The sequence below is a fragment of the Syngnathus typhle genome, linkage group LG22, assembly GCF_033458585.1.
Source record: "Syngnathus typhle isolate RoL2023-S1 ecotype Sweden linkage group LG22, RoL_Styp_1.0, whole genome shotgun sequence".
Classification (NCBI taxonomy): Eukaryota; Metazoa; Chordata; class Actinopteri; order Syngnathiformes; family Syngnathidae; genus Syngnathus; species Syngnathus typhle.
This window is the reverse complement of record NC_083759.1, coordinates 7,484,613-7,498,868: the sequence shown is the minus strand read 5'-3', so window position 1 is coordinate 7,498,868 and position 14,256 is coordinate 7,484,613. Positions and strand designations below refer to the sequence as shown.

At 44.7% G+C, this 14,256-nt stretch overlaps 1 protein-coding gene across 1 annotated transcript; it reads right to left on the bottom strand.

Annotated features, from left to right (window-relative positions):
- Positions 1–6,838: 6,838 nt before the first annotated feature.
- LOC133146691 (terminal nucleotidyltransferase 5A-like) lies at positions 6,839–11,847 on the bottom strand. The gene is made up of 2 exons (XM_061270648.1): positions 10,863–11,847; positions 6,839–9,717 (listed from the first exon to the last, which is right to left on the bottom strand). The coding sequence occupies exons 1-2, from the start codon at positions 11,262–11,264 to the stop codon at positions 8,902–8,904; spliced, it is 1,218 nt and encodes a 405-aa protein (XP_061126632.1). The 5' UTR covers positions 11,265–11,847; the 3' UTR covers positions 6,839–8,901.
- Between the last annotated feature and the right edge of the window lie 2,409 nt (positions 11,848–14,256).

The window sequence follows — 14,256 nt, the reverse complement described above, 5'->3', positions numbered from 1 at the left end:
GGAGGAGCCAAGCTTGTTGTTGAACAGATCTGTTGGCCTTGGCATGCACAATGATGCAAATCCATTTGTTTTGGGGGGTTTCCTCCTGCAAATATGAAAATGATAAAAAAAAAAAAAGAAAAAATGTCCGCTGTTCAAGGCCTGGATGTTCTTCATTTTCTCAACACGTTTAGCTTATTGGACCTCGTTGACCGCCGTCTTAAGCAACTTGCGAGCAAGCCACCAAAATACTCATTCAAATCAGATTTTGTTGCGTCAGATTTTGAAAGCACACAGTTAGGTTTTCTTCGCCGTCACCCCGTCGTCTTTGCCATTGTCCCTTTTTTCTTTCCCCAGATGTCTGCTCACCAGCTGCGCTCAAATTGCTTATTTAGCCTGCACAAACCCAATTGCGAGGAGTCCAGTATTTTTATCCCCCACTTATCTTTTTTGGCGCTGACGTCAATATGGAACAGATAGCTCGGGCTCTCGAGTGAGCGCAGACAAACACCACTTGTGGTCAGCGGAGGTCAAGAATTTGACTGTCTTTTTCACCGCTAATCGGATTAGTTTCGCAACTAATACGAAAGTGATTAGACCGCAGCGAGGAGGTGGAATTATTTGTTCTTTTTTCTGTTTTGTTTTTAGTTTAATTTCCCAGCCAAACATTGCATCAATTCAAACCAAATATACCGTTTTTTTCCGTGTATAGTGCGCAAAATTTAACGAATCTATTGTCCTAAAATCTGGGGTGCGCATTATACATGGGTACAAAAAAATTTTAATTTTTTTTTTTTTTTTTTTTTTTTTTTTTTTTAGAAAACAAAACCAACAACAGGACTGACCGACAAAGTCGTGGAACAAAAAGACACGGTGACATTACCAAAGACAGGAACAGAAAGCAAACAGACATCATGACAGTAACACATGCAATGATCCGACGGTGAGCGATGGGCAGACAGGACTTAAATACAAAACACGTTACATCGATTGAGGTGACACAGGAAGAGAGGGGCGACGCGAACAGAAACTATGGCAACCTAGACACATAGCAAAACTGGGGACGAGACGTGACAAATGTCCCTCGAAATGAAACTTGAAATCACCAAGTTTTGGTTTCCAAGGGTGTTTTTATTCCTCTTCAACGTCTCTCCCATACAGAACCGCCTTTTTCACGTCCGCACGCCTCTTTCCCGTGCGTGCACGGAGCGCGGTGGTGCGTTTACTGGCAGTCGGAGAAATCAACGCCAACAAAAAAAATTACATCCAGCCTACGTAGTTAAGACCACACCAAAGACTATAAAAACGGGACCCATTGCCTCCCTGCGTGTGTGACGATCATTGGGACTTAAAAAAAAGAAAAAAAAAATTCATAAAAAAAAATTCATAAAAATTGGGTGCGTATTATACATGGGTACAGGCTTTTTTCCAGCATCAGCATGCCATTTTTAGGGTGCGTATTATACATGGGGGCGCACTATACACGGAAAAAAACGGTACTGTATTTAGCAATAAAAAAGTATTTCTCCTCCACCGTTGATGTAAAGCCATCAAACACAAAGACTTGAGTCTTGACTTTTTTTTTTTTTTCACCTTCACAATGGCGCTCTGTGCAATGTGGCGTTACCATGGTGACGGGGGAGGATGTTTTGATGCCAGCCTGTCGAAAGCGAGTTCAACACAGACGTTATGCAGAGACGGTAAATTTGCGTTACGACGATGACATCATCAAGCATTACACTGAATTGTGATGTTGACGCACGTTTTTTTTTTTTAAATCTGCTGGCTAACTCTTTGCATCCTGCCCTCCTCTCGGCAGCGTCTGCCTTTGTTCTGTCCTCACCTCTGACTGCCCTTTGCTGGGGTCATTTTCGAACCTACATTGCAAGAGCATAAATGTCATTACTAAAACAAGTGTGTCAGTGCGTTGAGCTCCAGCTAGCTTCCGTTATTTTGTGCTCGTGAAGAAACAAAAGCGGAGGTTCACCGGGATAGGAAGGTTTCTTTATAAAGTCACTGAATTAGCAAAAAAAACATGACCTTACGTCAACCCTTGCGAGAGACATCCCCCAAAAACATCTGCCTGGCCAAGTAATTAACCATGTAACTAATTTCTGCTTTAAAGTCCTGAAAACATCTGTTTCCACTAATAGCAATGTCTATTCACCCCCCTCCTCCCCCTCCCTCCCCGTAAAAAAAATCAAAGCCAACAGAACACATTGGCAAATTTACAGTGTATTGTTATTAGAAGATTCAACTTTGCATTTGATTTATGAATGTGAACTTCATTGGCGACCTAAAGGGATAACTATGTTTGCTGTGCAAACATGGCGGCGAACAGACACATGCAGTACTAGCACGCACGCAGATGCTCGCTAGTCAATCACGCATGTTGCACGCTTTCCCTGACTGCCGCCTCTGCTTGCGTCGGTCAATATGTGCGGTGTGAAGGTAAGCTGAAGCAAAAGCTTTTCAGCTGCCACGGGTCCAGTTCTAAGATACCGCAGCTGGGTCACTTTGGGTTGTGAGGAGTTACCCGATAAGGACCCCGCCCCCTCCCTCCTGTCAAGTACGCGCTTGCATGTCGAGTTACGTTAACACGGAGGTGGTTTGCTTTTACGGCTCTCGCTTGTAAACTGCGTGTGACGTGATAATTGACGCAGACTAAACGATGCATTTTGCATGAACAAGATCGGCGCTTTTTCCGCTTAACGTTCCGGGATCGCAAATCATGGCCGTTACCCGATATTGACCATGTAAACAGCATCCTCTAGCCCGCGTGCACGCCGTCTTTCTCAAGGCCGCTCAATAACGTCATGCCGGATGCACTTGAGCAGATGCAGGTGTGTTTCTGGCACGAGTGGGAATCCCTCAGGTGTGTTTGCTGTTAGAATGTGTTAATGACTGTCGTCAAGGTTAAGAAAAGGTGTGTTGGTTGGGAGAGTCAGCGGATGGGTGTTGTTGCGACCATGCAAATGCACATCTGGCAGTTTTCCACCCGACAGCGGGATGGTGAGAGGCAGCAAAGATAATGATGGAATATTAATTTCTCATCAAAGTTGACAAGTTATGTCACATTTGTTAGGAGGTTAGCAAAATTATCAATACTGTCCCAGCTCTGGTAAAAATCCTTAAAGGGGTGCCCATGTGTATTTGGAACTTTTCTGCTTAGTCAGCACACAAAGCTGCAAGTGCTCATAGATAACCCGGCTGTCTATATGACGGCACGCAGTCGTGATAGCCCACCCTCCTTGTTTCCTGGGCCTCCTCCTCGTTCTCTTCGTCCGGTCAACAGCTCGAAAGGATCACCCGAGACCCAGCTGCACCTGAGAGGAGGCGGAGGACAGGGCTTGCTTTCATGAGCAATGTGGAAGTGAGAAAGCTCCTGGGGTGGGACCACATGCCGGAATGTTGGGGAGAGGGCTAGCGGATTGAATGCATTTTCATATACATTTAGACATATTTTGCAGTCTTAGCTAGACAGGGACATGCATGAACAAATAAGTGATTTGTTACATTTATTTTTGGAACAATTACCTGCGTCACCTAATTAAAAGTGGACCAAATGTGGCTAATTAGCGTCTTGCCCCAAATAAAGCTCGTTTTGGTCATGAGAACCATCTCCGTCTGGAAACGGAAAGTTCCCAAATGGGGTCATGCCTAGTATTGCCTACTTCCCAGCTGTCTGAATGTATAATAATAAAAGTCGGGTTTACTGAAGACCCCCCCACACCTTTTTCCAGTATTTGACTTAACCGTCTGGCGGCGTTGCCACTCAATCCACACATGCCTCAACATTACTTATGGACGCCCGAGCGTCGATTTGTCAGCGATTTTGCGCGAAGGACTTTGTTGCACAATGAGCACGTGGATCCCGACAGTTGGCGAGCTCAAACTTGCACATAATAGTCTTCCCGAACGCGTCTGCTTTTAAAGAAACAAAAAAAAAGAACAGCTTCTACAAAGAGCGCCAAGGTGTGTCTTTTTTTGCAACAGAAGAAACCAAAGAAGCCGTCACATTGTGTCCTTCAGTTGACGCTCATTTCTTTTGTATTCAGAAGAACATGTTGCAGACAATAATCTCTATAATTGATATGTACCTAAACATCTTCTGCCGTGACGCGCTCGCTTCGCAACTCTGATTTAAGAGGTCACATGACTAGAAGACTCCTAAATGACACTTTTGGCCCACTTTGAGTACAAGTCATTGGCGCTTTTAAAAACAAAACCTCACTTGCGACCTCAAAGTCGAGCAGTTACTTTTGGACACAACTTTTGCCAATCTGGGCAGGGAGACAACTATATTTGGCATACTGGCTTTTTCATCATCATTTTGTTGTTGTTTTAGACTTTCAATAACCGGCAGGGATTACATTGTAGCATCTGCATAAGACAATAAATTTCACGACTCCTGATCTTCCAGCGCAAACAAGCCAATGACTTCCAGCTCTGCGTGTCGGGTTACACATCACCGGCCGTGTTGGCGGAGGCCGGCCGCTCTCTGCCACGAAACAAGCTAATCTCTGTTCCAGCGTTGGCCTGCGTCCAGCTGGCCGGCGTTTACACAAACCGGCATAAACACTTAAGATTGTGGATGAGTCTGATTTATTGCCCGAACCCAGACGGCTGTTTGGCATCCGGTGTCATGGAAAACTCTCATGGTCGTTGGTGTAGCCAGCAAATATGACTTATTAGTAGCGTTTTTAGTGTCAGGCCTTGTAATCAAACCGGTGGGGTTTTGCTTCCCGATGTTTTTTGTACTCATGGCATTGAAAAGTCTTGATCTAAAAAAAAAAAATCAACTCACTTTAGGATCATTTGGTCTGTGGGAAATATTGCGGGTGCATGTGTTCATTTGTCTTCCTTGCATTATGGCTCTCCAGTTGGAGACAAAAGGCATCCATGACAGGTCCAAGATGAGAATAATTTAAGATTTTGGCTGAGGACGGCTTTGACTTATCTCCATTCCAGTTTCATCCTCCAAGCATGACTTTATCCAACTGGCAAAAGAAAAGGGTCCCCACCAAATTGTACCCACAAAGTTATTCCGAATGTGAATAAGAAGAATTAGTTTTTGAGATACGAGCCGTCGTTCGGCTATAACTCAACTCGGCTAATTTTGAAAAAAAAATATTTCAATGCCATGCAAAGTTGACGTGCTTTTTAATGCTAGCGCATGATGGGAAACGCTATAGATGGGCTAACGAAAAGCAACCTTTAGCAGCGCTCTGTTTGAACCGATTAATGGCACTCCCATTCATTTTGATAGGCAAGGATGACTTGAATTAGGACGCCGCTATATGTCGCGCTTCCTCCATCCAAAAACTGATCAATGAATACACGTACGCACACAGTTGCGTCCTTCTCGTCAGTCCACTCTCATGCACTTGAACACACACACACACACACACACACACACACTTGTTTCTCACAGTCTGGCTGTTGTTTGATTTACTCACTGACCTCTGATCTGGGCTGGGAGGAGATGTACTCTTTGGCCCTGCTGCCGTTCCAACTGGTCCATGTCCAACATAACTGGAGTTTGTACGTGTGAGAGTGTGTTTGCGATGATGATCGCATCAAGTTTAACATTTCCTGTCTCAAACAAACACTCATATGCACACAGAAATGCACAAGTAATTCAATATGTGCTGCACTTTTTATGATAATTTCCTTTTTTAACGATGCAGACAATCAACTAAAGATGCACATCACATTGCAAAGGAATCTTTTTGCATGTGAGAGTGCGTGTGTCTTTGATTGCTCTTGAAGTTTTCAATGCCATGTGTCGCCTTTATTGGCTTTTGCGGTGCTTTCTACAGTCGCAAAGCGGACACGTAGCAAAACTTAACCGAGCAAAAGCGAATCTGTGAGAGGGAGGGCTGCGCCACTGTGGATGTGGTCACATATTACGTCACAATCCCCGCTTTGATTCTCAATTCGTGTGAAACTGTTCCGTTTGGCAATGCCTCTTAATTGATTAGTTCTGTACTAAGGGGATATTTTTGTCTGAAACGTCAACCAATCATATACAAAGGTTGAATTCCTTAAGAAAAATGAGCGGGAGACAGATTTCCTCTGCTCGGCGCTCCCTTTGAGACTCTATATGTAGACCAATTTTTTTTCTGCTGCATCTCCCTGCTCTGGTGTACTCGTATGCTCCCTCATTGTACAAATACACCTCAATCCCTCGTTCTCACTTCCCGTTGAACCCTTGATAAGGAAGTGGACTGCATTTTTTGGTTGCTATTTCTTCCAGTCCCAGCGAGCTTCGGCGGGCGGATTGTAAATCTTTTTGCGGTGACACAGTACGTAGCGAGGAATGATAATCAGCTTTCTGTAACTGGCCTAATGTCTTTACAGTGGCTGAGCGCAGGGCGGCGCCCTTCTATATTTAGAAGTGGATGACAATGACGCTCTCGTTAGCATATTTACTTTGATTCGTATCTACGACTAGTAAGTCGTGCTGAGAATATTCAAGTAAAAGCCATTTGAAATTGGACTCACCCTTTTTTTGTTTACCACTCAGCTCATTATTAGAAAACAAGTTGTTGAAAAATAGTGAAACACTGAAGATGTGCTTTTCAGAGTGTCGTTTGACCTGTAATGCCCCACCTCAGACATCTCGGCATGGTGCGCGATTAAATCGTCCGTGCCAAGGCAAGCTAATGGAGGTTGGCAAGCGGTGCGATGACGGCCGCCGGCTTGTCGGTGACGTCTCGCCCGGGGGAAATCCCTCAGCTTCAGCTGTCACCGGCTGGCAGAGGCCCAGCGCGGGCACCTTCGAGCGTTGACCCTTCAGCGACTTTTACTTTCACCTGCGAACGGATGCTGAAACGTGAAGGAAGCGACTCACTCGCAGTCTTTCTTTTTTTACTTTAATCATTAGATTCCAGCACACGCACACCATCGGAATTGTCATTTCTGTGTGAAAAAAAAATACACCAGGGACAATCTCTCCAAAGGGGTGAATGTGCTGAATGACGCAGTGTTTACAATTAACACCTCCGAGTCATCGCATCAATCATTGGCCCGCTGTATATCACAAAAACAAGACAAACCTGTAGACGAAAAATCTGATTGATAGAAAAACTGGAACGCCACTCCAAAACATTTCCTGATAGAAAGCTTCTTGTGCAACGGTTCACAGTAGGGAAAGGAGTTGTTCAATCTGAATTGAATCCCGTCTTGAATCAACCAAGGCAAAATGGAGTGCATTAATCAATACATCCACCTCTACTCACTACCACCATGACATGGAATGGTCACACAAAAAAAAGCAAAGAAGAATTTTGAGACGTGTAATTGATTTTTTTTTTTTTAATTAGTCTGTATAATTAAAATCTGATTTAATTTTTTTTTTTTAATCCACTTCAGCATTTTTATGATGCCTTTACCTGGATGATAAGAAATCAAACTGTCTGTAATGGGTTTGTTGGTTTTCCCCCTTCTATTTTATTAGCGCAAGCATTTTTATGTCAAAGCACTCTACCGCTTCTCTTCACTTCTTTGCGTCACTGTGCAGTTAGTTATGTGTCGTTACTTCCTCTTTGGTAATCGGCCGAGTTTCAGGCAAGAGCCACAACTACTACATGAAAAAATAAAAACACACTTGGGCCCTATATATATCTATATATCTAGATCTAGATATATATATCTATATATATATACGTATATCCTGACTCCGCATATTTAGCAATACATTCATTCTTAGCTTGGAAATACATACACCACAGAGCACACTTTGCACCCCCCACCCTCGAGAAATTGCAAAAATATATTTTTCCATTTTTTTTCTTCTTTTTTTAGGCACTTAGTTGCTGTGAAGAATTAAAACGTACGTGCATTGCATTGCTGTTTCTCTTGTCCTCACACTTGTTCTCTTGAGTCACTTCTGTGTTTTTGCATGATTAAAGGTGTCACATGGTAACTGACCTTAAGTCCCCGCTATATTTGATCATGAATCGTCATCTTGAGAACATCACTCTCATTGACTGTTCTAGATGCATAACTTATTCTGCTGTCACTCCTAGTGACTCAGTAAGATTCTGTATCAGGCTCTTTTCTAAAGAGGATAAAGTATTCATGCCTGAGAATTCTTGTGTCGATTTGTGTTGCTCCACCGTTGATGTTGAAATATCTATCGAATCCAAAATTGCGACTCAATGCTATCCGTTAGCATGACAAAGGCATCTTACATTGCTTAGGGGTGTATCGATTCATCGATACACATCGATTAATCGATATAATGCTCTACGATTTGTTGGCATCGATGCTAAACGTAAACATCGATCTATATCGGCCGTTTTTGACCTCTGACATTAGACGCGACTTTATTTTGAAATCCAGGTCATTGTTGCTTGCTTCCTCTTTCCGGGAGCAGTGGGCGGCGTGTTGTGTTGTGAGCAGAGCAGGCACGTGAAAGGGGAGCCGACAACTACGCGGCTCCTGGGCTGGTGCTATGGCTAGTGTCCAAGAAGACGAGGAAATTTGCTCGCCTTTGGGCTTCAAGTCATTCGTTTGGAAGCACTTTGTAATTTCCTAAATAAAGAGTTTGCAGTACCTTGTTGATTTTGCGTATGAATTGTTATAAATCAGGATATTGTTCTATATCGATCGTAGAGCACTATATCGTGATGTATCGTGAATGAATCACAGCAGGCTTTAAGATATCGGCAAATATCGTATCGTGATTCTTTGTAACGATATGATATCGTGACAAAACCCGCGATTTGCGCCCTTAGTTAGCATTAAGCTGAGCCAACTATGTCATTTTAATGACACAAGGATTTGGTCCCTTACTGCTTACAACAAAGATACTGTGTGAAAAATCGATCGTCCTTTGTTGTTGAACGTTACAGCATCGAGGAAGCAATGCACGTTTGGGAAAAATTCGTCAAGGGAGCAGCCGTAGTGCAGGGTCTAGTTACAGGGCAGCCAGGTAGCATGCATGGGATGCTGCAAGGGAGGAATGTAGTGGCGGGGTGGCGAGGGCGGGCAGGTGAAGAGGGGCTGGACCTGGGCCACATAGTAGTTGCTAAAGTTGCAGTTGGAGACGTACGGGGCGGGCTGATAAAAGCAGGTGACGTTGGCGGCATTGGGGATGGCATTGTGCTCGGCCAGCGCGCGCCATGCCAGCGAGGAGATGAGCCCTAGCGTCTGCCGCAGCTCGTAGCCCATCAGGCACACGGTGCTCTCCTTCACCACTTGGTGCAGCACAGCCAGGTAGTCGTACTTCCTGTCCTCCAAGTCCACAAAGTGGTTCTGTAGGAAGGACTCCAGCTTGCGCCTCTGATCATTCACGTCGGAAAAGTCGATGAAGAAGCGCGAGCACATGTAGCGCTGTAAAAGTTTCATCTCCGTGTCGGAAGCCGCGCGGAAACCCCGCACCAGCAGGTGGCAGTACTTGAGCAGGCCGCCGCCGCGGATCTCCTCGGGGCTCCTGGTGCAAATTAGACGCTTGCGCAGGTGGTCCAGGGCGGCGGGGAAGTTGCCGTAGACGCTCTCGCCAAAGACAGTGGGGTGGAAGGAGGCGGCCATGGGGTTCTCGGAGCACTCGTGGAAGAGCAGCAGCGAGTCCAGGCGGATCTGGAAGGAGTCCACGCTGAACTCAAACTGCCGCCGCAGGGAGTCCACAAACTTGAGCTCCACGTTCTTGCCGCGGTTGTTGTACAGCGAGATGAGGCTCCAGCGGTCCGAGTCATTACACACCTTCACCATCTTTTGCACGTAGGCCTCCTGCAAGAACATCAAAGACGACTAAATTAGGAGAATTTACAATTTAATTATGGTTCATTTGCTTTAAGCCCGTTATTTTAATGCAAATTTGGTGAGCGGTGTAATTGGATACAAAGCGTTGAATTTATCACAGCACATATAAACGGTCCCCAAATTGATTTTCTATCCAAAGTTGAAGCCATTGCAATACCGCAAAACCAGTCTCATCAAGCCACACCTCAAAACGTTATATAAATCATTCTTAAATTGGACGTCGTCACGTTTCCACCCTTTTACACTTAGGTCATGGGATTAGGTGGCTAACATGCTAGCATCACAATGCTAGGGATGTCATTGGGTTCTTGCCCGGTTCATGTAAGATACTAAAAATGGTAACCTCTTAAATTCCTATAGGGTCAAATAAATTATTACACAGGAGACTGTTAATAATGGTTGTAATCGACATGTACAAGGTGTAAAAATGTTCCATTAAACAATAAGCAGAACCAGCCCCAGTGATAGACCACAAAGTTTTGAACAAGCCGCCCAGCTTCTTGTTCCGTGTGTTTCCTAACTTTGCTTCCTGTGTCACAAGTCAGGGGGAAGTATGCAATAGATTTTGTTTTGCTTTTATTTATTATGTTGATGTCATGTGGCGGCAGGGAGCCATTTATTTATATGGATCCAAATCCAGTTGGAGTAGATGGAATCCTAATTTTTAATGTTACCTGTCCCTGACATTTTGCTAGTCACATCTTTAAGCACACAACACAGTCCAAAGTTAGCTTTACATCAGCATCTCACTGTCCAATACTATCCGTGAGGAAAAATAATTTCCAAGGTATTGAATATTCCATGGAATGAAGTGTTGTGACAGAAAAACTGGCCATCGAGTGGCCTACAGCAACAATGAAGGTGCTGCAGGAATTTCTGGCAAGTGCATTAGTGCATGTGACAACGATCTTCCATATACTTATGTCTGAACTATGGGGTAGAGTAGCAAGACGGACTGGTCTTCAAATGGCCGGGAAAAAAACCTACCAAAACAGTTGAACTCTGTGTGTGCAGAAAACTAGTGTTTTGAAACATAAGAATGCGACCCTCATCTAATGACTGACAACCCCCCCCCCAAGAGTTATGTGCACTGACACCATTCTTGAATTTACCTTTAGCGTCAAGGGCGTGATCCTCTCCTTATTGACTTCCTCGGGCAATAGGTCCAGCAGGCAGTCAAGCACTAAATCTTTTACGATCTGGAAGTCTTTCTCCCCCTTGAGCTCGGCGCAGAAGATGAGGTCCAGGTCATTCCATCCAAGGCCGCTGTCCTCGTGCAGCACGTAGCTGGCCGCCGAGCCGTTGAGGCGCACCTCCCGGACGCGGATGTGCGTTTGTTCCATGCGGCTGCGGACCGCCTTGACTATGTCGCGCGGCTTTACCTCCAGCGTAGGGAAGTTCCACCGACCGTGGATTGGGATGGAGCCGGCCAGGATGGCATCCAAACGCTGCACTTGCTCCCAATCGAGCACGCTCAAGCTGACGCTCTCCCCGCCGTCCTCGTTGTCACCCATCGTCCTTGTCAAAACTTTTTATTTATTTTTTTACTCAAAGTCCCGCAAGAGTTGCCGGGGCAACTTTGGCGCACTGGAATCAGTCTCCCTTGTGCGCAAATCGAACGTGGTTGTCCTACCTAACTAAATTCATCAGACGCCTAAACCTGAGGCTTATTGGTCACCGCGCACCGCTTCGCAAACAGGGTCCGCAGAAACAGTTTTTTCAGGTCCCCGACTTGTCCATCACGTTCCGTTAACGCTTCAAAGTTTTGGCGGCCTTAAACGCACACGTCGTAAAGGGCCAAAAAATCTCTTATGTTAGCAGAATTGCACTTTTGCTCCCAGTCTTAATCCACTGACCCATCCATGTTGTCCCACAGAAGCAGACCGCTTTCCGCGCAGTTAGACACACGCGACTCAAAGTACGTGAAAACGATTTTGCAGCCTTCTCTCTTCTCCGCACCTTCGATCAAGCGCCGTCTGTCGTCTTCGCACTCACATTTTGCTCCGTTTCTCCGTCGCCAACAGCGCGTGATGTCATCGAGTTTGAAGTTGCACAGCTGCAAGGGGCAGAGCCTGTGGCCAGCTTCCCGTCTGACTGTCAGGGGGGCGGGGCTCGCGGTGATTGACTGGCGGCACTTCCAGGCTGGGGAAGCGGAGGCGGGACTGGAGAAACCCAGAAGACTCGAGAAGGGTTACTTAACCTTTACTGAGTCATATTTTACATCGGCAAAAACAGTCTTTCCACAAGTCTCGCTACTACGCGAAAGTGCATTTAAATTCAATTAAAATTGAGATAATGGGGTTGCACAAGTTTGTACACCCTCTTTTTGTGAACGTTGTGTTCATAATTAACCAATTGCTTTCAAACTCGGGTTAAATGGGAGTGACAAACACAAATCAAATTCAGAAGTTTTCATTACCCTTTTATAGTCAATGTATTTTCTTCAAACCCATATACGTATTGTAAATTGAACTTCATAACCAGATGGGTCATATACAACTATAGTTGCAGGATGATAGTTGAGCACTTTGAGTGGTGTGCGGGCGGGCCTTGAGAACATCTCGCTGCCCTCTCAGGGAATGTTCTTTACACCCTTTCAGACTTGAGTTTTACATCCTTTGTATGCAAGTAAATGGTCGTCACTTCTGTAACTCCAGAAATGTTTACTCTTACTTGAAAAATGTTATTGGCAAACTGTGGTCCACTGCGGCCCTATTTATCAGGAAGTCTCTGTCAGCCAACATACTTGCGTCATGGCAGACAAGCCCATAAACCAGCTTACTGCAGATTACCAGGTGTGTGTGCGGTCCCACACATTCAGACTCTCATGTGCAGACAAAAGCATGTGTGCGTACTTGCACCTTCTCCTTTCATAATTGCAATTACTTAATTACACTGAATAACAGCATTTTTTTCCGTCAAAGATTTTTTGTCTGTCCCGAAGCATATTTATATATTTATATATATAAGAAAAACCCAAATTCTGACTTTGGATGGATAATGCAAAAACCTTTCAAAATCAATTGCATCAAGAACAGTGATAAAGCGGGGGGAATACTCTAATTCAAGTACAGCCCATTATTGTTAGTTGCATTTCGGTGTGCTTAAGCTTGAACGATAATAAAGAAAATGTTTCAGGGTGACTTTGCAGAGGCGAGACGGCCCGGCCACACTCTCCCACTTTCTCCCATTCATCAGCAGGCTCAATGTCAGACTTAGCGCAAAACAGTGACTTACCTGCCCTCTGACCCATCAAGTGGATGACACTGGCTTGCTCTACGACTACGTTGTCTGACGACATCAGCGGATTGATGTGGGGATTTCTGACAGGGCTTGTCGGCGGCCTGCCAAAAGGCCAGGACCGGGGCCCACCGTTCACGTTTTGTGATTGACTGTCTGCTTGCGTCATTTTAGTAAGGCGCTTTAGTCATCGGCGGTTTGTAAAACCGAATATTTTTTTGGGGGAATTGCAAAATAAAAAGTCATACAGAATTCACTTTTAATGATCACAGTATCCAAAGCCACCTTTCCCATTATCCAGCCATATCCTTATGTATCCGCAATTCCATGTGGAAGTTAACTAAGAGATTACAGTGAGCCCGTTAGCAGAATGTGCCTTCAACCCGCTTCCGCGTTCCCTCCTATTTTTACTCTTTTGTCATTAGTCGAGAGCGAAAGTATCCCACTAAAAGTTTTCAACAAAAAGACAAAGATTAAAATGACCATATAAGTCCTATAAATTTTAGGCTGTGTTCTGAATCATAAACACAATTGAATGAGTGTCTACATGTGTTGCTGTGCCGTTTGTGTTCTACTGCCCAATGCTTGTGGGGTTATAACCCCAATGAGTATTTATGCTATTCATTAGCTTGTTAATGGCACATATATTAGCATTATGCTAGCTGGACATTCTTGAATCAAAATTGATCGGTTCCTTTAGTGCAGTGGTTCTTAACCAGGGGTGCGAGAATGCTTCCTAGGGGGTGCGAGGATACCCTGGGGGAAATTTACAAATTTTCGGGGATAATGGTCAGGTAACCGAAAAAAGTGAAAAATTCTGGAAATCAAGAAGTCATTGTGTTAATTGGCATTAGGAATAATGCTAATTAATAGGGGTGTAACGATTCATCGATACACATCGATTAATCGATATAATGCTCTACGATTTATTGGCATCGATGCTAAACGTAAACATCGATTTATATCGCCGTGTTTGACCTCGGACATTAGACGCGACTTTATTTTGAAATCCAGTTCATTGTTGCTTGCTTCCTCTTTCCGTGTTGCGTTGTGAGCAGAGCAGGCACGTGAAAGGGGAGTCGACAACTAGTACCCGGCTCCTGGGCTGGTGCTATGGCTCGTGTCCAAAAAGACAAGGAAATTTGCTCCCCTTTAGGCTTCGAGTCATTCGTTTGGAAGCACTTTGGATTCCAAAGAAAAGATGGCTCAACGGACAAGACACGTGCAGTTTGTAAATCCTGCCATGCGGTGATCAAATATTCAGGG

Bases quoted from the DNA above. Each gene is read 5' to 3' on its own strand.
- LOC133146691 (XM_061270648.1), bottom strand. From the start codon at position 11,264: ATGGGTGACAACGAGGACGGCGGGGAGAGCGTCAGCTTGAGCGTGCTC. The intron at 9,718-10,862 runs GTAAATTCAAGA...ATGTTCTTGCAG, and splicing joins TCACGCCCTTGACGCTAAAG to GAGGCCTACGTGCAAAAGAT.